Raw genomic sequence first — 20975 nt, forward strand, 5'->3', positions numbered from 1 at the left:
ACAGAAGGGGGAAGTCTCTACATATCTCCACAAGTCAGCATACTTCAGTATCAGGTGTGCTGCAGTTTACATAGCACATGTGTGCGCTGGCAGCCCAGAAAGCCAACCATGTCCTGGGCTGTATCAGGAGAAGTGTGGCCAGCAGGTCGAGGGAGGGGATTCTGCCCCTCTTCTCTGGTCTCATGAGACCTCACCTGGAGTGCTCCGTCCAGCTGTGGAACCCTCAACATCAGAAGGATATAGACTGGTTGGAGCGAGTCCAGAGGAGGCCATGAAGATGCTCAGAGGGCTGGAGCACCTCTGCTATGGGGACAGGCTGAGAGAGTTGGGCTTGTTCAGCCTGGAGAAGAGAAGGCTCCAGGGAAACCTTATAGCACCTTCCAGTACCTGAAGGGGCTACAAGGAAGCTGGGGGGGACTTTTTACAAGGGCTTGTAGTGACAGGACAAGGGGTAACAGGTTTAAATTGAAAGTGGGGAGGTTTAGATTAGATATCAGGAAGAAATTCTTCACAGAGAGGGTGGTGGGTGAGGCACTGGAACAGGTTGTCCAGAGAAGCTGTGGATGCCCCATCCCTGGAAGTGTTCAAGGCCAGGCTGGATGAGGCTTTGAGCAACCTGGTCTAGTGGAAGGTGTCCCTGCCCATGGCAGGGGGGTTGGAACTAGATGGTCTTTAAGGTCCCTTCCAACCTAAACCATTCTATGATTCTGTGCTAGCAATGACACAGACTTTCAACAGTAAGCACTGCCTTTAGGTTAGACGCCTTGGCTGAACGCATTTTCCCCATTATTTGGATTGCAGATGATGATTTAGTTCTCTATTGGATCAGGGATCTCACTATAGCAGTACTTCACTAGGCCTGGCCTGTGGTAGACTTCACAGTAACATAGGTTTGCGTAGCTCAGAAAGATCTCAAGAGGGACCCAGAAGTGTTTTCTCATCCTGTTCACACCTCGCCCCACGGCAGTAACTAGTTCCTGCAGTTCATGAGACACACTAATTTCTGCACGTATTTCCATCATGTTGTGGGTGTCTCTAGGATGACATTTGCACACAAATGACACTTCCAAGTTAGCACATTCATGTTCGCAGTCATGCTGACCTAAAGCACAGAAGTTTACTTCTGTGGAGAGAAAAACAGTGAAGAATTCAAGCCAGTTGTGAGGGTTTCTAAAGTAAAATGGCTTAGAAAAGATCACTTTTCTTAAATGGTACTAGATTCTGTGTTTTGCATACCTGTCAAACTGATAGTGAGCTGAAGATCTGAGAGCAGATTGCAAATACTTGGCTGTGCATGACTTCCCGTTGACTCCCATAGATCTGCTCCTGTAGAGCAGACTTCATCAGGGGGACTTCATCAGAAGTCATACATCATGGGGAAGGAAGAATGACTGCTGCTGGTCACCAGTGATGCATTCTCCATGATTTATAAAGAGGGCATATATGCAAATGTTCTGCTTTATTTTACAGGCCTAACTAACTTCAGTCTTGTTAGAACAAGATTTGGAATAGGAGCTTAATCCTGGAAAAGTCACCAGGTTTACAGGCAAATCCAAACCCCCCTGAGGTTAAGGAAAAATACCCCAGATGGGAATTACAGTTTGCCCTTAATTCCCAATTAGATCCTTGGAAATAAATATTCTACACAATGCTCTTCATCCACTCCTATACTCACCGATGCACATCCAATCTGTAAAAACCTGAATGTATTAAAATACCATATAGATAATAAAACCCAGGATAGCATGGATTGCTGTACAAATGGCGTTGTATAGACAAAGATGCTTCAAGAGAACACATCTTTAAGACTAAAAGAAAATCCAGTTCGCAAAACAGATAAATTTTATGGGTGTCTAGAAATATAATTATGTTGCTCCAGACAAGCTTCTTTCTCATAAAATACCAGCAGTACAGTGCTCCACACCAAGAACTGAGTCACCAGATCAGGCTGGTTCGTTTTGCCAAATATATTCTCCTTAAATTTTAACTACATTACAAATCTGCTGTGATTCTAAGCCCCCACACAAGAAGAGCTGTAACATGAAAGTCTTTTTAAAGTAAACAGTATGTGTGATTGGTTTAAAATACTGACATTACTGAGGCTGTTTTTACATTTTATTTAGGAAACTGCAGGGTTTCATGTGTGACTTCCAAGTTAATTTTAATAGCTACATTATCTATCCAATATTCTTCCAAGCTAATGAAATACATCTGTCCTTGGCTAAGCCAACTGGGCAAGACAAGGTGATTCTTTTTTTTTTAAAGCTGTTTCTGTCACTACAAAATAAGGTCATAAAGTTTCAACTAAGTAATGAATTTATTGGTTTTGAGCCACTCTGGTTCATATATTACTCTTCAGGCTTCCATAAATCTCTTCAGAAAACATCCAGTATACAATCTAGTCTACAAAACAGAAAACTGTATTTTTTCCAGCATGACTGGCTCAGTTAAAATCCAAGAAACATTTGTTTCAGCCTTAATTATAAAGAAAACCTTCATCCTTTCATAAAGGAAACCATTCACAGCAGGTTTAAGAAATAAAAGCAGATGAACTTTATTATGTCCAAAGGATTACTCACTTTTGCATGTTTTCTTATCTGGATTAAGCCTGAACCCTTCTTGGCATTGACAAAAATAAGAATCATCTGTATTAACACATTCCTGTTCACAGCCATGGTCCTGAAGAGCACAATAGTCTGGTCCTAAATGGGAAAAAATTGTGTCAGTGAGGAACACGATTCCTTGGAAATAAGCTAGGTAAAAAGCAGTTACTTTGTTTTCTTTAGCCTTTTTTTTTTCCTAGGCACCATTATGACTTTAAACCATATTATTTCAAACTATGAAAATAAAATGTTCCTTTTTTCCAAATATCTGCTATACATACCTGATACACATACTTCAATGAATTCTTCGAGAACACATGTACTACATGGAGTAGAGAAGTTAGAATCTCAATATTTCTGGACGTTTTGCAGCTGTCCTGTAAGTTGCCTCATCAAACTTGCCTCTACTAAGAGCAGGTTAGATGAACCGTAATAAATACACAAACATGCTTTTGAATGCTGTTCATTAGATTCAATCAGGTCATCAGGAGCATTGATGTTTTAACAGCTCTGAGTGTTTGCCATTTAAAATGCTCATGAAAGGGAAGACGCAAATTCTAGAAGCAGCTACTACTTGTGTATAAAGTACCTTAAAAAGGAAAGTAATTGTGCAGCAACCACTGGGATATTTACCACATAGTGTTTACCACTACTGATGAAGCCAAAGAACCTGACATTCACTTAGATGCAGTGCCTGGCCATCACTTAGTTTTATATCAGTGGGGTTAATTAATTTATACTAGTGAAAGAATGGTCTTAATCCCTCAGTGCTGCTATAAATGTATAAACAAGTCACAAATCAAGTCAGTCATATTTTTAAAGACATCCAGGCACTTTTGAACACCTCATTACACAACCTGAAAAGTGACATTCAGAGGTTAATTATTATTCCTAGAAGTAATTGGCTTTCTGAGGCAGGACCTGTTCTTTCCTTGTATGTGTGGTGGGTGAATGCAATTGAGCCTTTATATATGATGAAAGCCCTTAGCAATAATAATGCACCTATATTTTCAGGACAAACAAAGTGGGATTTGACTAAGAAAACCTGAGAGGAGTATTTTATCATTTATGAGCTTCACTTCATATATTCACAGAACATTTTCTTTACCAAAATTTTTTGTGACAGCATATGCACATACACATATACATAACACAGGGAGATCTTCTCTGTTTACTAAAAAAAAAAAAAAAAGAAAATATGGATTTTTCAAGAGTGCACTGAAGAGACAGAAATTATAAAGGCACGTGTGTGCACCAGAGGAATATAGCTGTATGCCTTCTGGACCTATTCAGTGCAGTGTTGCATTTACCTGCTCAAACCCTTGCTAACTCAATTTGGCAGGACAGACTTTTCCTGGGTAACTGATTCTGAAGATGACCACAACAGCTGAAAATTATGTATTATTATCTTTGTTGGAACCTTGACGCTATTATGCTGGGAACAGTAAACCCACATTTCACAGGGCTTCATTAACACAGCCCAGATTAAGGATGCTAACAGAAGGCCTCTACCAGCTCGTGTGAACCCACCCAGAATTCAAACAGGGGCCTTCCCTAAAGAACAACAGTTGAGGGCCAGCACCCCTAAGTACAAGCAGAAGGTGCCATCTATCCTCTTGAGGGGAGCAGCAACAGTGGCAAAAGCCCCCTTAATAGTTAACTTAATCGCTAGGAATTACTTCTCTCTGCCTCAGCGATAATCTGAATTTGCTGCTCTCTTCCTGCCACACAGAGTACTCTGCTGATGTTGGCAGGGTTGCCCTCATGAGCCGTGTTCCTTGTATTTCACTCTGAGAAGTCTGGAGTAATTCCCAGAGAAAACATTTGTCAGATATGCATGACCGTACTGATAACATTTACATTTTCAAGCTCTTCCTTGTAGCCATGAGCATGAAAGCTTGCTTTCTATTTTTGAAAGGAAAGCAAGGGTTCTGAGAAAATCACGAGATCTCTGGAGCTGGCGCCCCAGGCCCAGGCCTGCTTGCTGATGCAGAGATCTGGTCTGGCATGGGTGTGAGGCTTGGCTAGTTGGCAATCATCCCTGAGATTAAGTACATAAGGCAAACACGTAGAAATTTATGTTAAAGGTTTTAAATTTACAAACATTTTCAATCCAGTGATCTGAAGTTTGTTTCTTCATGTTGTTTATGCAGTGTGATTCATAACATAGGGGAGCTAGGGGACACTTTTGCTCTGAAGAGCTCTCACGTGGTCTTGATTTTCACAGCATTAAGAGCTACACAGTTCTTTCATTCATGCTTTATTTTATTAGCAAGGCTCAGAAGATATCAAGTGTAAGGAAGAGTGGCTTAATAAGTTTTATTTATGCTTAGATTCAGGACACACATCTTGAGAGAGAGTGATTTGACATAGTATTTGCTCATTCCTCCCTGACTACTCCTTCTGAATCAATCTCTGTGGCCTACCATGTCCAGTCACTTTGATTTTTCCCTAACTGCAACGTGATGGAATTTTCTCCCTTAATTTTAAATTAATTTCAAGCCTTTACATCAAATCAGAATGCAGTTAACGTGTCAGAGATGCACACAGCCGTGAGAAGCCTTGTCCATGTCCTCTGTCCCTTGGCTTGGGAGCTGCATTTAATGACAGACTCTCACCCTTGGCTCTTGCCTATTACAGGTATGCCTGTGCCTAGCCTTGCATTTTGCTGATCCTGACCTGCAGACTGACTGACTTGATTTCCTGAATTGACACTATGGACTTGCCTAGTGATCACTGGACTGTTGGCTGAGCCTGATTACTGTCATAAAACCTGTCTTGCTCTTCTCCTTTGGGTACTGTGGGAGGACTTGATAGAGAGATTACTGACCCTGCTTGCCTCGTAGCCTTCCTTGGCTCACAGCACGCACTGCCTTGTGGAGCAGTGCACTTTTGTGTTACATGTTGAAGACATCCTCCACTCCACAGAGATCCTATATGAATCCATAGATGTGCCTGCTGAGAGTTTCTGGTCAAGATTAGAGGGAAAATGACACTGGGAATGTGGTGGTGGAGTCTGTTACGCCACCTGACCAAAAGGATGTAGAGAGTAACACTTTCTACATAACGCCCCAGAAGCCTCCAACTCATTGCTTTTGTTCATACTGGAAATTTCAACCATCTGAACACCTACTGGGAGGGTGAGACAGCATTGTGCAGGCAGCTCAGGAGGTTTCTGCACAGACGTGATGACAACTCCCCAGCATGAATTCTTGGGGAGTGATGCTTTTCTTGACTTGCTGCTGTGACCATGACATGACCGAGTTCACAATCCAGAAGGCTGCATGGGGAAACAGCAGAATTCAGACTCCATTTTTACAAGCTTCGATTTCAGATTATTCAGGGAATTGCTAGGAAGAATCCCCTGGGAAATAGCCAAGAAAAGAAAGGATGTCCAGGAGAGCTAGATGATTTTTAAAGGAAACTTGCTAAAACCTCAGGAACCAATCATCCCATTGCACTAGAAAATCTGCTTAGAAGATCAAAGACCTTCTCTGTGAATTAAAACACAAAGAGGGAAAATAATAGAGGGAGAAAGAAGGACCAAGAGAAAAAAAATGAAGAGGAGTATAAACGCATTGCTTAGGTACTTTGGGACAAAACCAAAGCCTAGCTGGACTACGACTACTGAGGTACATTAAGGGTAATAAGAAGGGAGTCTACAAATAGGCTGGCAGCAAATGTGGGACTGTTGGTTGGGGGAACAACCTAGGGATGGACAATGCGGAAACAGCTGAAAACACTAACGCCCTTTTTATTCCTGATTCTCACAGACAAAGTCTGCTCCGAGATTTTCATGTGTACCAGCACTGTTTGGGAAGGAGCGGAGCTAGCAACATCAGTTGCAGACTACTTAGAGAAAAGGGATATGGACAGATCCATGGGATGACTAGTATAGATGACTTTCAGTCTGTGAGTGCTGAAAGAGGTAGCTGATGTGACACCACTGACTATCATGTATGAAAATTCATGGGGACTGAGAGATGTCCCTGATAACTAAAAAAGGCTAACATTACGCTCATATTAAAAAAAATGGGAAGAAAGACCCAGGGAACTATAAACCAATCCGCATAATTTCAGCTCCAGCACCATGGGGCACATCCTCTCAGAATCAATTTCCAAATACATGAAGGACAAGAAGATTATTTGGAACAGTCAACATGAGTTTACCAAAGGCAAACTATGCCTGGCCAATGCGTTCACCTTCAGTGATGAAATGACTGCATCTGTGGAAAGGTTGGTGGATGTAGTGCATCTTGGCACTAGTAAAGCCCTTGATGCTGCCTCCTACAGCATTCTCCTTTGGAAGCTGTGGAAGTGAAGGCTGGAAGAAAGAACTGTTAGGTGTGGTGAGTATCTGCCAGGCCACCAGCCCCAAGGGACAGTGATCAATGGCTTCATGTCTGGCTGGTAGCTGATAATGAACAGAGTACCACAGGGGCCAGTACTGGGGGCCACATTAACTAACTCAGTACAGAGGAACCTTGATAAACTTGACTATTGGACCAGCAGATGTTTTAGGAAGTTCAGTAAGAAGAGTTACAAAGTTCTGCGCCTGGGTTGGAAACATTGCATAGTTTGTACAGACTGGGAAGTGACCTGCTGTCAGGGAGCAGCACAGGTCAGCTGCTCCTTAGGCGAAGGAGAGCCAGGAGCCAAGGGCGATAATAGAGCCGAGCAGGGTAGGGGCTTTGTCAGACAGGCACTGCGCTGCAGCACCCCAGCGAGGTGTGCAGGGCAGGCCCACAAATGGCAGCCAGGTTTAACCAGGAGCCCAGATCATCAGCCAAGTACGTGCTGCTGAGGCAGGTCTGAGGTCAAGCCAGGAAGCCAGCATCCATGTCAGGATGAGGTAAGGCCAGTGATTGCTGGGCAGGTTCACGGAGGCAGGCTAAAGCCATGGTCAACCTGGGAAGTCAGATGGAGAGGGCTCAACAGAGACCTGTGAAGACTGCTGGGACATAGTCCACATGACTTATTCAGAGAGCTTGAGGGATCTGGTCTTATTTAATTTGATGAAGGAGAAGGTGTCTAACTGCAGCCTACAATTAATTGTTGTAGGTCATTACAGAGGTGATGAAGCTAAACCCTTTTGCTAGTGACAGATGATGTAACAAGGAACTATGGTCACCATCCGTGGTTTGGGTGATTTAGGTTGGACTGAAGGAAAATTATTCTCTAGGGGGATAGTACAGTAGTGGAACAGGTTGCCTGAAGAGGTTGTGGACTCTCCATTTAAGCTTTTTGAGACTCAGCTAGACAAAAACATAGCTGACCCATTCCACAGTTTGTGGCAGTTCCACTCTGAAGAGGAGGCTAGAATAAATGACCACCAGAGATGCTGTTCAACCAGCATATAAAGCTTTCGTGTTTCCAACATAAAGACAGCAGCATGTGGTCAGACTGACAGTCTGTAATAGGTTACAATGAGTTATATGGTTACACCATAATCTAAAAGCCACTTAAGACATATAACATCTTTATGCAGTTTCAAGGTCTTTGTTCAGTTCAAACCTTGGGGGAGAAAACATTGCTTAAAATCCACATTCTTAAATTGAAGGAATTAACAAGAATTTTTGCTTGAGCAGTGGAACGCACTTACACTATAGTAAGATTTCAAAAATATGTGTATGTAGAAATATATGTGGAGGTGTAAGACAATTTAGTCAGCCCACAGCTGACAGATACTTGACAAATGGGCAAATTCATGCAAGCTGCACTCAAGATGAGCCAGTATGAACTGTACTCTGGACCTTGGCGAGGTGGGAAATTCATCTCCTCTGACACTGTACATCTAAAAATTAGGTGTCTAGTCTGGCAAGTCATTCAGACTCCCTGCATAGTCAAAGAAAATACAGACACTTCCATAAATTTGTGTCAAAGCTGTAAGCAAGCACCTTCTAGAAGTACGTGTCTCTTTCTCTTGATCATAAGGTCAGATGTACAGCCTGGATTAGATGCTTTCTAAATGTTAAATGTAAGTGAAATAGATACCAAGCATAATACACAATATAGTCTATATGTTAACACAGTCTTTCATCATAAAGACTGAAATGCCCCCAAGGCTGTAAAAAGCACCGAAATGCAGTACTATATTGATGTATTTTTTGAGAAATAATGTTTGTACACATTATTCAATAATATGGGCTAAATTCACCACTGGCATCATCAGTTCCACTCACCTAATGGAGTTTGGAGACAAATTAATGGAGTTTGTCTGCTTACAGACACAATAGTAACATTTCTTTATCAAGATCCATATCTTTGAAGAAAGGTCACTAGGAATATACATTAAGGTTTTGCTTTCACATTGCCTGAAAATGAGTTATGACATTAAACGCTATGGAGGTTTTAGTTTGTTTTCCCAAGTAAGGGAAGCCTTGGCAAGAGTAATTTCTGGTCTGTCAGTTCCCCTCCACTTTATATCCGGCTCTCAACTCTGGTAATTTTTGAGCTTGCTAGCCCAGTAGCAATCAAGTTTGAAAAACTAGATGATCTTTAAGGTCTCTTCCAACTGAAAACTATTCTATGATTCTCTGAAACAACTCATAAACAAAGCTATGAAGTTATTGTAACCTGGTGGAAACATAGAAGTTTGGAAAAAGAATCTGATCTTTCCAGAGCACACAGTACCAAAGAACTCACGATTGAGAGAAATCCATAGGAAAACAGGCTGCAATGTTTCCTCTGATTGCAGGCCTACTCACTCGATTTAATTTTAGTTTGGCTTACAAGTTGATTATAAATTGTCTTGTACAGAGTTGTTTGTTTATATAGCTAGGGAGATGATAGTCTAACTGAAAAATCTGGATAATCAAAGACTGTAAGACAAAGCTTTTGGCTTTTAATATTGAAAAAGGCGCCTGGTCTCATGTTGAAAGTTTCCTGTTCATAGAAGGGACCCTACCTCCTCACCCCAAAAAACAAACTACCCCCAAAACAACTCTCATTGCTTTCATGACCTTTGGCTTTAAGGGCACTCCAACATTTTCTGTACCTGACACATTATTCAGTTCCAGGACCAGTGGGAGTATTACTGCTGAGAACTGGAAGACAGAAGTACAAACTGTTCATAACAAAACCTTATCACAACTTACTTCTGCAAGTTCTTTTATCTGGATTTAAAATGAACCCTGGGTGGCATCTACAGTAATAGGAGTCCTCAGTGTTAACACATTCATGTTGGCAACCTTGGTTATCCAAAGCACAGTAGTCTACAACTGAAAAAGAACAAGACCAACAGGTACAATTAGAAAAACAAAATTAGAACTATTACACATAGAGATTACAGTACTAGTTACACACAGTAGCTATAAAAAAAGGAAAAGCTGATGCAACTCCTGTCCTGAAGAGCCTTTCTGCAAAAAGTAGTGCCTGTTCAATACCAGTTGGTACATCAGATTTTATGAGTTCCTCATCATTTTTCCTACCCTTTGAACATTTATCAACCCTCTTGACTGTCAGGAGCCTTCTCAACATGCTTTCTCAGACCTGGAAACCATGCTTCAGTCAGTAACTCTGTGCAGATGTTCACACTGTAGACCAGGGCGTAGCGAAGTCTAATTTAGTTCTGTCTTCTGTCTCTCCAGTCCCAGTGCTGTTTTTTCTTAGTTCCCCCCCAGCTGTGGTAGTTGTTAAGCGCTGTAGCCTGAAACTATAGGAGACCCATGGCAATACCTTCTACATGGAGGACTGTTACAGCACATTCCCTCTAATGTGCTCCTGATTCATCCTGTACAAAGCAGCTGCAGCTGTGAAGCCTGAGAGATTCACGGTGATATTCACTCTGAATTTTTCTTATATAATGCCTTTTGCATGAGAGTAATAAAACATCACAGCTAGTCCAGTCCCTTATTTCGTAAGTCTGGTCATTTATTACACAAACCCTTATTTACAAGACAGATTCCCAAAGGGTAATAAGGTAATACTTCAGAGTTTACTCAGTCAAGCCCATTCAAAAGCACTGAAGAAGTGATTTTTTTTTTTTTTTTTAATTTCTTTGCAGGTGAAGCTGTTTCTTCACAAAGAAAGTCTTAGAAGAAATGAAAGGTAAGTCACAAAACAGGTGTTCCGTCCCCAGATTGCTGCCAGGCCCACGTTAGGCAAGTTTACCTGATTATTTCTGCAGAAGACACTAATGTGCTCAGCCTCATAGAGACTTTTAACGAGACAGTTTCCTATTCTTCACCGAGTGATTTTTTTCTTTACTTCATACTGCTGAGCTTTCCAAATTGCTTTAAGAGGGAGTAATTTGTTTTAATGAAAGCAGTTCCTTCTCCAATAGCACTGCCTTTGCAAATCATATGCACACTAAGGTGTGCTAACATATTTAGTCAAGGTCATCTAGCTGGGAAAGTGGATAATCCGTTTTGTCGCTTTGAAAGAGCTTCTTCTAACCCTTCAGAATATTTGTGTTGAATCAAGCCAAATTAGACTACTTACTGGTTACTATGTGAGACCATTTTCCTGGCAAGCGTCTTCCTGTTTCCAGACTGAGTAGCTTCATATAAAAATGTATTTACTGAATATGTATTTCAAGGATATAATGTGTCATACAATTAGTCAGCTTTCCTCTTAAATTAATTATAAACACATGCACATATTCAAGTGTTTTAAAAGACACATGAAGAAATAAGTAGGCCAAAGGATATGTAATTTTTTTCTATCTAGCATCATACCTGGTAAACAGCCCATATGGATTGCTCCATAAAGTCACCTCCTCCTCTGCATTTAAACCCTCATGAAATGCATTTCTACCACAATACCTGCAACTGCTTGGCTAATTATAAAGTTGAGAATAGAATAGAATAGAACAGAACAGTTCCGTTGGAAGGGACCTACACCAATCATCTAGTCCAAATGCTTCACCACTTCAGGGCTGACTAAGAGTTAGAGCATGTTGTTAAGTGCATTGTCCACACGCCTCTTAATCACTGACAGGTTTGGGGCATTGACCACCTCTCTAGGAAGCCTGTTCCTGTGTTTGAACAGTCTCTCGGTAAAGAAATGCTTCCTAATGTTCAGTTTAAACCTCCCCTGGTGCATCTTTGAACCATTCCCACACATCCTATCACCAGGGAGAAGAGATCAGCACCTCCTACTCCACGTCCCCTCCTCAGAAAGCTGCAGAAAGCAATGAGGTCGTCCCTCAGCCTCCTCTTCTCCAAACCAGACAAACCCAGAGCCCTCAGCTGCTCCTCATAGGACACTTCTTCCAGCCCTTTCAACAGCTTTGTTGTTTGAGACAACTAAACAGGTCTTAGAATGCTTTATTATCAACATCTGAGGAACTATGACCCTAAGCACTTTCACATGACAGTCTCTTGAGGGAGGAACTGTGCCTTCTTAAGGCTATGCAGCTGCTCACGTACCGTGGACAGAAAGGTAAAAAGCCCAACAAAATAACTAACTAATTTTTCCAGGCTTGCTTTTCTCCATTTATAGTCATTCTGAGGGCCTCATCACAGAGGTAGGTCTGCTGGCCTGTAAGAATAATGAGCATATCAATTTAAATAATGCTTTTCCACTAACACAGTTAAGTAGTGAGAACATTCTCTTGACAGCTGCTTTGGGAGATAAGCATTATTGCCTTTTTTCAATAATTTTTGTATATAGATTGCCCTAATTGCAGTCAGGCTTAGTGTTGCCAACTGGCACTAGTAATTGACCTACAAATTCATTTCACTTTTAGCTTCATGTTCCATTTTGGTGGTACTTGCTTAGAAAGGAAACTTGTCAACAGCTTTCCAGTCAGCAAGTAGATATTCTGTCCATGGAGTTAAATCTTCCTGAAAAGACTGAGAAAAATTATAAATCTGTATTTCTTTTACTGAAGTACTGTAATCCTTTAGTTGGTATGCAGAAAATATACATTGTTTGTATAAAAGCAAAACGGAATAATATTTCCCTATTTTTTCAAAATTTTTCTTATTTTCATATTACTGTACTAAGACATGAGATATACACTAAATATGAGCACTTAGAGATCTCACTGGTTTTAATGTTAGCCCATGCATATTTCCATAAGAAACTTTTCAAAAGGATGAATTACTGACATTTTTAGTGAGCTAGCAATTAATTCAGTTGTTATCTCCCCATGTTTGTTTCACCCCTTTTTTCTTGCTTGGAATTAGCTGGTAAGTGATGAGAGCCATCCTTTACTTCCAGGTACCAGTTCTCCACTCCAGGTGCTTACACTGCTCTCTCTGAACTGTGAACAGCACGGGTCACCTTTCTCTTGTATTGCTGTGTTACTCCTAAGATGTTTACATAGGTTATTCAGGCTTAGGAGAATGAAGTAAGTTAAGGAGAAGGGTAGAAGGAAAGGGTAGGAAGAAAAGGTGACACAAAAAGTAAAGGCATAGGAGCATGAAAAAGAACATGGAAGAAGAGTAGAGCAGACTCACAGAAGACTTGTAAGAACCTAGAAAGCAGCCCAAAAAATGTAGCAGTGCCAGGACTGCAGAGAGGTGCCAGCAGCCAAACCACTGCCAAGGGAAGAGGACCCAAGCCCAACAGCTGCAGCAATACGGAGACAGTCTAGCACCAGTGCCAGGAAAGAGAGGACAGCGTGTCCAGCAACACCAGGGTGGTGGAGAGACTGAGTGTCCAGCAGCAGGATGGAGAAAGATAGCTCATTACCACCAAACTTCAACTGACAGGATTTTGTTCATGTGAAAAGAGGGCAGTTAAGATGAAAAGCCATTTAAAAGGCAAATAAATAGTGCTCTGCCAGCCACACCTATCACTCAGCAGATCGTTTCAAATATTGTTTAGTCTACATATTTGTTCATAAACTGTGTTGCAAACAGAGTGGTTGGCCGTTCAGTGGTCACTTTGAATGGATATGGTGTGAGCTCCTGGTTGAGAGATTTTATTTAATTATTGCCATTCAAGTAACTGGCTGACACGTGTCAATAAAGCAATTAGCATTGCTTTTGATCCTTAGCCAGAGAAATCAGCCCATCAGTAAGAAGGAAGAGAACTTAATAAAACCTGCCTGAGAACTGAGTTTTCTGCACTTTCTCCTTTACTTTTGCTGAAGTTAAAATTTTAGATATCTGAGAGAAAAAATGTTCACTGTTTGAGAGAACCGTGGTTAGGATGACTCTTCATTCTCTGGATGAAGAGGAGAGAGTAACCTTAACAAAGTCACTGCTTTTTGCAAAACTTGTTGTACTCAATGGTCTCCTGTATACCAGTACATCAAGATCTTTCTTCTGATCCTGCTCATTTGATAATAAATACTTCACAGAAAGAAGTGGTTAACAAACTTAAGAGTAATGAAAACTGAGAGTTACCACCACTGGTTCAGTCCTATACACAGTCTCCTTTAAAAGATTTTCCAGCAGGGATGATTATTCATTGGTGATCACATATGCAGATGCAGTACATTCTTGGTAGTAGCATATTCCTCAAAAATCTCAAATTGTTCAAATCTGAAAAGTCAAATTCTGGAGACTGACAGCTAATAGGATTTGCAGGCAAATCAGCATCAAAAATGCAAATTATTTCGTTTTTTCCTGTTCAGGAAATGCATAGAGGGTAAGTTCTGCGTGGGTAAAACGTAATTAGTATACACTGAACCATACACGTGCATCAGTACAAAGTGAAAAAGTTAGGTGGTCAAAGAAATGCAAAAGAATTGAAAAATATAAGTGCTAATAATGTGTTTCAAAATCACAATTAATACTGGTAATTATTGCAGTATGAACAGCATGAGTTTGTGGGATTTTTTGCCAAACAAGGTATAAACAAACAGAAATCAGGTGGAGAGGAAAGATAGATAGAAAATGCAAGATACCACAGTGAACCCATGCATGAGCTGTATTTTGAAAATAATTGAGAATATGAAAGCTTCAAATGTCATCAACAGAGCTTATAATAGGTCTGTATCTCTCCACGCCAAAGAGAGTCAGTAAGAAGGAAGAAAAAAACATACGTGAAAGATGTATCACATCTCCAAATGGCACTCTTCAGACTTTGCAGAAGCATTATTAACAGGCAAAAAATCAAATGCCACTATAAAAAATTTAATAAATGGCACAGAAATATTTTGAGGCTTTTAATAAGAAAAATAGGCTTTGTATTTATTATAGAGGACAATATTAGGTTTGAAATACAAAAGAATTTCACCAAAATTTATTTTTATCCCTATAATGCTATCATAGCTATCTTTCCAGCAAGAATATCTTGGGCTTAAAGGACCCTTCAACTTAATAGAGAAAATAGTAACAACTATTTAATAGTAACTAAAATAGGTGATGACATTAAGCATGAATCTTTCGAATTAGAATATATGGCGGAAAAGAATTAGTGATGAAAGAACCTACCAGCAGAATTCATGGATCTTCTGTGTCAGGATATAGTCAAATCAATAGCAGACAAATACGTGTTTTATCCTAACACAGGTAAAGGTCATGAGAATTAGCTCAGGTTATTGGATGAACTTCTGTGGAGTGTCAGATGCAGAAATTTGGGCCAGAATATCTAACGAGCCTTCTTGCCTAAATAGCCATGATTAATTGCATTTTCAAAACAATTCAACTTTAGAAAGCAGGTTCTTCAAATGGTATATTAGTGGTTTTAGTGGTCACATAGATCATGCCAGCACATTGCTAGCTACCTACATGAATCTAGAATAAAACATCTGGTGTGTTGATTCAAAACAGCAATGTTCTCTGAGAAATTATTTGGAACAATTTTCCCAAGTCAACACCCATTATCAGTAAAGGCCTCCAAACATGCCAATATCTTCCTTATCTGCCACTCATATAGGAGAAGAGAGCTTCCCTTTATTGTCTGGCTAAACTGGATATTAGTTTACACTGAATTTCCCTTTGGTTTGTGTCAAGAGATAAACGTGACTTGCTAAACTCATACTCACCGACACAATTCTTTCCATTTGCATCAAGCTCATACCCGTCATAACACTGACAGACGTAAGACCCAGGTGTGTTCACACAAATCTGCTCACAGGCATGTTTCTCCACAGCACAAAGGTCCTGAGCTACAAAACAATAATTGCATGAATATGAAATTCTCTGGCCTTCTAAAATGCACGGGGAAGCTATAGATCAAAAATAAACTTCAGGAAGCTCTGAACAGCTCTTCAGAGATGAGCTCATTTTAACACAGATCGTGCCAACATTCTGTCAAACAGTGAAACTCTTACACCAGTAAGAACGATCACGCAAAGCTGAGGAGTTCATTTCTTCAGCTACGGCTACTGATGGGCCAATGGTGCCCAGTAGAGTTGCTTGACTGTATGATTCTCTAAGAAGGTTGAGGGGTGTTCTTCAGGGGGTTTTGTTTGGAGGGGAAAAAAAAATTTCTGCCCCTTATTTTTTTCATAACCCTTCAAGATACATTATGACAAGGTTGGAAATGGAAAGAAAAGGAAAACACAACACCAAAAGACTTGTTGATATTTCATTTCTCAGTTTTATAATTTTTCTGTCTTGTGCAAGATACCATAGCAAGTTACCCCTCCCAAGCAAAAGATCTCCCTAGAAAAATTACTACAACAAATGAGGTCAGCTCAGCCCTCAGCCAAATGAAGCACATTGGGCTTTCCATTCAACAGACTAAAGCTTCCTGTGAACCCCCAGTTTCTCCAGTGAAATCTCTGGAAAGCAGAGTACTTTGGGTTGCTCAGGATCAGGCCTAAAGACTGCCCAACACATAATGACCGCTTACAGCTACAAAAAAAAAGCTTTTGGAACATGTCTGAGGAAACTAGCCAAGCAAATACAGATTTTCTTTTATAGCCGCCTGCTTCCTATCAAGTGGCACGATGAACAGCTGAAACAGTCGTTTAACTCTCTTGTTCCAGTATAAACACCACAAACAGATAATTTTCCGCCTTGTTTCAGCTACATTTCTTCTTTTGTACTATTTTGGGTACTAATGTAAGATTTGAACATCTCTAGAGAAGAATGGAAGAGATTAAATTAAACAAACAAATACAGTGTAATGAATAAAGAACAGCCATTATCTCACACAAACACTCTTCTCTAAAAGTTGGACCAGAGTATGGGAAAGGAGCATCCTTTGCATGGAAATGAAATAATTGTAAGAATATTTCAAGTTAAGCAAAACTAACTTTTTTTCCTCCTAATTTTGTTCTGAAATATAGCCAAGTTGCTTCCATCCCCACGTGGAAAACAAAAAATACGGCAGATTTTCTTCCTTCAATACAAGGAAGTAAGTGTTGAAGAAATACTGTTACTATGAAATGTATCAAGGAACAAAACTATCATCTATTCAAAAGAGAAATGCACCCTTTTCCAGTCTGAAGTGAAGTTGTCAATTCATTCCTGATTGACACCGTTTGGTTAAGGGCTTCTAAGAACTGCATACGTTCTTAAATGGTGTACTCTCACAACATAAAAAAAAAAGGGAACAGAAGGATGAAAAAAAGAGTATAACTTTAGGTACAGAAGAATGAAAAGAGAATATAACATTAGGTACACACCATTCATCTTTTCTGCATCATTTAATTTAGAAAGAGTTAAAATACATATGTAAGGAAACCCTTCGCTATCAAGCTAACAAATACATTCAAACCTTAGATAAATACACCTGGATTATGTTTATCATGTATTGCCCTCAACATAAACATGATGAAGATCCATTTTACTTTGAGGTCAAGTGAGGAACATGTTGTTTCTGTGCACCTGTGGACCATCAGCAGTCAATGAAGGTAACTATAATGGTCACAGACTGTGGGTTTTCCTATTGCCATGCCTCCCCTTACCTCCAGAAATAAGTTTTCCAGCTTGTCCAGGCTTGTTCCACTCTCCTCATGAATTCCGTTACTTCTCTGAGGAGTTTTTAGACATAATGGTTTGACCTCGTCTAGACTGCTACCATACCATCTCCTTCCTTCACCAATGATTTGCACCATCCTATCACATTTAAAGCCAGTTTGATGGGTCTCAATATTAGATTTCCAGTGCTAATTGCTCAAATTAGTTCATAGTTTGGTGATGTAGAAAACAGTCCATTAGAAGCAGGCTACAACACACTGAAGGACTGATTTCCTTTCCATACTTACCAAACTGCCATCTAGTATCATCTGATAGAAGATCAAAGCAAGTACAGTCAAGCAAATCATGTGTGACAGGTAAGTGGGAAAAACTAATAGAAGATTGAATCATTGAATTGTTAAAATTGAAGTTAGTGTTAAAAACGTAAGAAATGAAATCTAAAAAAAAAGAAATTTTTAATTTCAAATAATTTCCAGAAAATTAAAAGCAAAATAATTCTTTCTTAAAAATTCTTTAGGTAAATTAATAGCCTGAGGGTTTCAAAGAAAGGCTCAAAGTGTACAAAAGTTTTCCATGAGAAACATTTTAAGAGGGATACAATGAAAAGAATAGGTTAGTGAATGTTATTGAAATGTGATTACATGGTTGGAGCCATCATTTGGGATTCTGACCACCCTCTTCGTGAAGAGCTACAGCAAATATGCAGAAACAGGGAAAATAGGCTGTGTGAAAAATTGTTCTTTTCACTATTCTTGTCTTGGCTCAGCTGCTAAACCAAATAATAATTAGGAAATATTCCAGATGGGATTGAATTTTTTTGTGTCTTCTTGAGGAAACAAGAACACGATTAAAGTGTCAAATTTGTTCATTTTAGCACAAAATATCTCCTATAATTCACAGACATACATGTGACAAATGTCTACCTTTGGTGAAGGATGCTGGTGAGAAGGACTAGAAAACAGATTCCTAAAACCTATCGCTCCTATTGCGCAACAGCATGGGAGGTGAACAGCTCAAAAGCAGTTTCCTGCTGTAGTCCAAAGGGTCTGAAGACGCTTCCATGCAAGAATGTCCAAATGACTCCAGTGCTGACATTCTTTTGTTCCTGTTCCTGTTTACTGAGGCTCTGACTGAAACCATGTGTTCCACTGCACATGAAGGACTCTAATCCCCAAGTCTCAGATAACAGTTTTGGCGTCTTGTTCTTTTGGTAGTTGTTAAGTACTTGATATAAAATATAGCACTAAGCAAGAAAGACTAAGAACCCTCTAATCCCAAGCTACCTGTTTGTTTTATGGCACTCTCCTGAGATTTGGAACATGTGAGTTCAAACACAAGTCTAGGATTTGAGCCTGCATCCTTCACCTTAATTCTAAATTATCAGTTGTGAAGGGTACATCCTTTGCTCTCACCATGACTGTCTCCTCCAGCTTTTTGAAAAGATATTTTCCAGAATTTTTCTACTGGCTAAAATCGATTTGTTAAATTTCACTTGAATCCATGCACTGTTATGGGAAAAGAAACTGCATTTTTAGCAACTATACTTTCCACAAGTAACTAAAAATAGCATTATGTAATTTCTTTAAAATAATGGTGGATACAGAAATAAATTTGGCACATCCATCTAATGAAGTCTGCTGTTAATTACTAGGAAGCAAGTTAAAATGGACAAAAGAAATACTGTTTACAAAGATCACAAAGTGAAATACAGTTTGTTATTATAAACTATAAAGCCAATTACTTAAAACTGAAAAAGTCAATCCTTTTAAAGAAGGAGATGAGAGCATAAACAAGACTTTTGAAACTATTCTTTGAAGGGTTGCAAATCTTTACACTTCAAGTAGCAGTTAGGAGGAACTTTCCAGAATGGCAAGTTAATACACAGTTCTCTAGTATGGGCTTTGTTGCACCTTCCAGTACTATTTACTACTGGTTGCTGTCTAGAGAAGTTACTGAAGTCACTGGATTAGCTACATGTGAGATGATAAAACAGCTCTTTCTTTGATTGTTGCTTCATGGTTGAACTTACTACACCAATAAAATTCAAATGCAGTTTTCTGTGGTTACAGTGTACCTCTGCAGAGCTGTGTATAAAAACCACTTGATGTATTTCAGAAAGATTTAAAAGAACTTCATTTACACAAAACAAGAAAGAGAATTACAACTTCACCTTTTCAGACTCTTTCTGATTATTACCATTAACTATACACTGAGTATATTAATTATATACTCAGCCCTTCCTTATGAGCCCAACAAAAAGGCTATGTGATGTTAAGCACTTTTTTACAAGCATGAAAGAGAAAAGATAAGAAAGACAACCTACTGCTGCAAGTCTTCTGGTCAGCATTGAGAATGTACCCTTGTTTACATCTGCACTCGTAGGAGCCAGGGGTGTTTATGCAGAAATGATCACAGCGATGCTCAACTGTACTGCACATATGGGGCACTGAAAGAAAAAATGTAAAAGGTTATTAAACGTTGGGTTTACTTACTTGCAGCCACAACTGGAAAAAATAGTGTAGAAAACATTATGCAAGTAATTCAGAAATTTCAAACTGAGTGTTGACAGTAAAGACAAAAATGGAAGCTTGAGTCTGTAAGACTGTAAAAAAATCCTTGACAAACAGTACTGTGTATTTATTATTTTAAAAAGTAGGAATTTAGATATTTTGTCTGGCTGATACTGGCGGCATGTTTTTGGACATGAAATTACATGAGCAATGGAGATACATACAAAATAAAAATATAGGATAGAGTATCTGGAAACTAATTACTTGGTGGTGCCAAGAAGAAAATTAAACAAACCTACCACATTTAAATTCAGAAAATAAGTGGAATTTAAGTTCAAACTGTTCTAGGGAACATTCAATTTCTTGAATGAAGAAAATCACCACTCAGCACAGTACTAAAGAAGAATGACTAGAAACTAACTTGATGAAGAATCTTGCTTGGTTATTAATGTCGAGGAACACACAAGCAGTACATGATGGCATTGAGGTCATGCATCTCCAGGTTTCAGTTTGTGGGAGCTGAGCTGAGCTATGCTCCAGACGATAAGTCTTTCTGAGTTTATTTTTAATCTGTTTGCATTTTATGTCTCTAATAGCAAGTAGTAAAATGCAACAGAAGAGATAGTGAGAAAGAAAAAGAATAATGGGCCCATTCTGTCAAATTCATTGCTGAACCATTTTTCTCCAGACTAGTATTTGGGAATTAAGAAATCTCCTTGGCATTTTATTTCCACTGGAGCACTGCTTTTATGTAAGTCCTATAATATATAGGTGAATTACTTCTCAGAGAATGTTGTGTGGAAAATAATCTATTTTGCTCAACGACAATTAAGGATTGATGTGCTCCTTATTGTGCTAGGTTGACAAAGCTCAAAATTTATGGAATAGATGTTAACAGTAATCTTCTAGCAGCCACAACAGAAGCCTGATAAATAACTTAACATGTGGTATGCATAGTACTTGTGGGGGAAAAAACCCCCCAAACATAAAAACCATTTTGAGACACATACAATATATCTGGTCTTTGGAATCGTTACCAGAGATGATTAGAGATTAAGGTCCCTTCCAACCTAAATGATGATTTATTACTA

The 20975-nt window shown here is 39.4% G+C and overlaps 1 protein-coding gene across 1 annotated transcript in view; it reads right to left on the bottom strand.

Annotated features, from left to right (window-relative positions):
* Positions 1 to 20975, bottom strand: part of MATN2 (matrilin 2) — a gene marked incomplete at both ends in the record, with an annotated part of 57917 nt that overhangs the window by 18200 nt on the left and 18742 nt on the right. The window contains 5 exons of the mRNA XM_010147784.1: positions 1010 to 1123; positions 2580 to 2702; positions 9701 to 9823; positions 15490 to 15612; positions 19698 to 19820. Coding sequence (XP_010146086.1) covers positions 1010 to 1123; positions 2580 to 2702; positions 9701 to 9823; positions 15490 to 15612; positions 19698 to 19820 — 606 coding nt within the window. The remainder of the gene's footprint in view (positions 1 to 1009; positions 1124 to 2579; positions 2703 to 9700; positions 9824 to 15489; positions 15613 to 19697; positions 19821 to 20975) is intronic.

The sequence above is a fragment of the Eurypyga helias genome, unplaced genomic scaffold (genome assembly GCF_000690775.1).
Source record: "Eurypyga helias isolate BGI_N326 unplaced genomic scaffold, ASM69077v1 scaffold17072, whole genome shotgun sequence".
NCBI lineage: Eukaryota > Metazoa > Chordata > Aves > Eurypygiformes > Eurypygidae > Eurypyga > Eurypyga helias.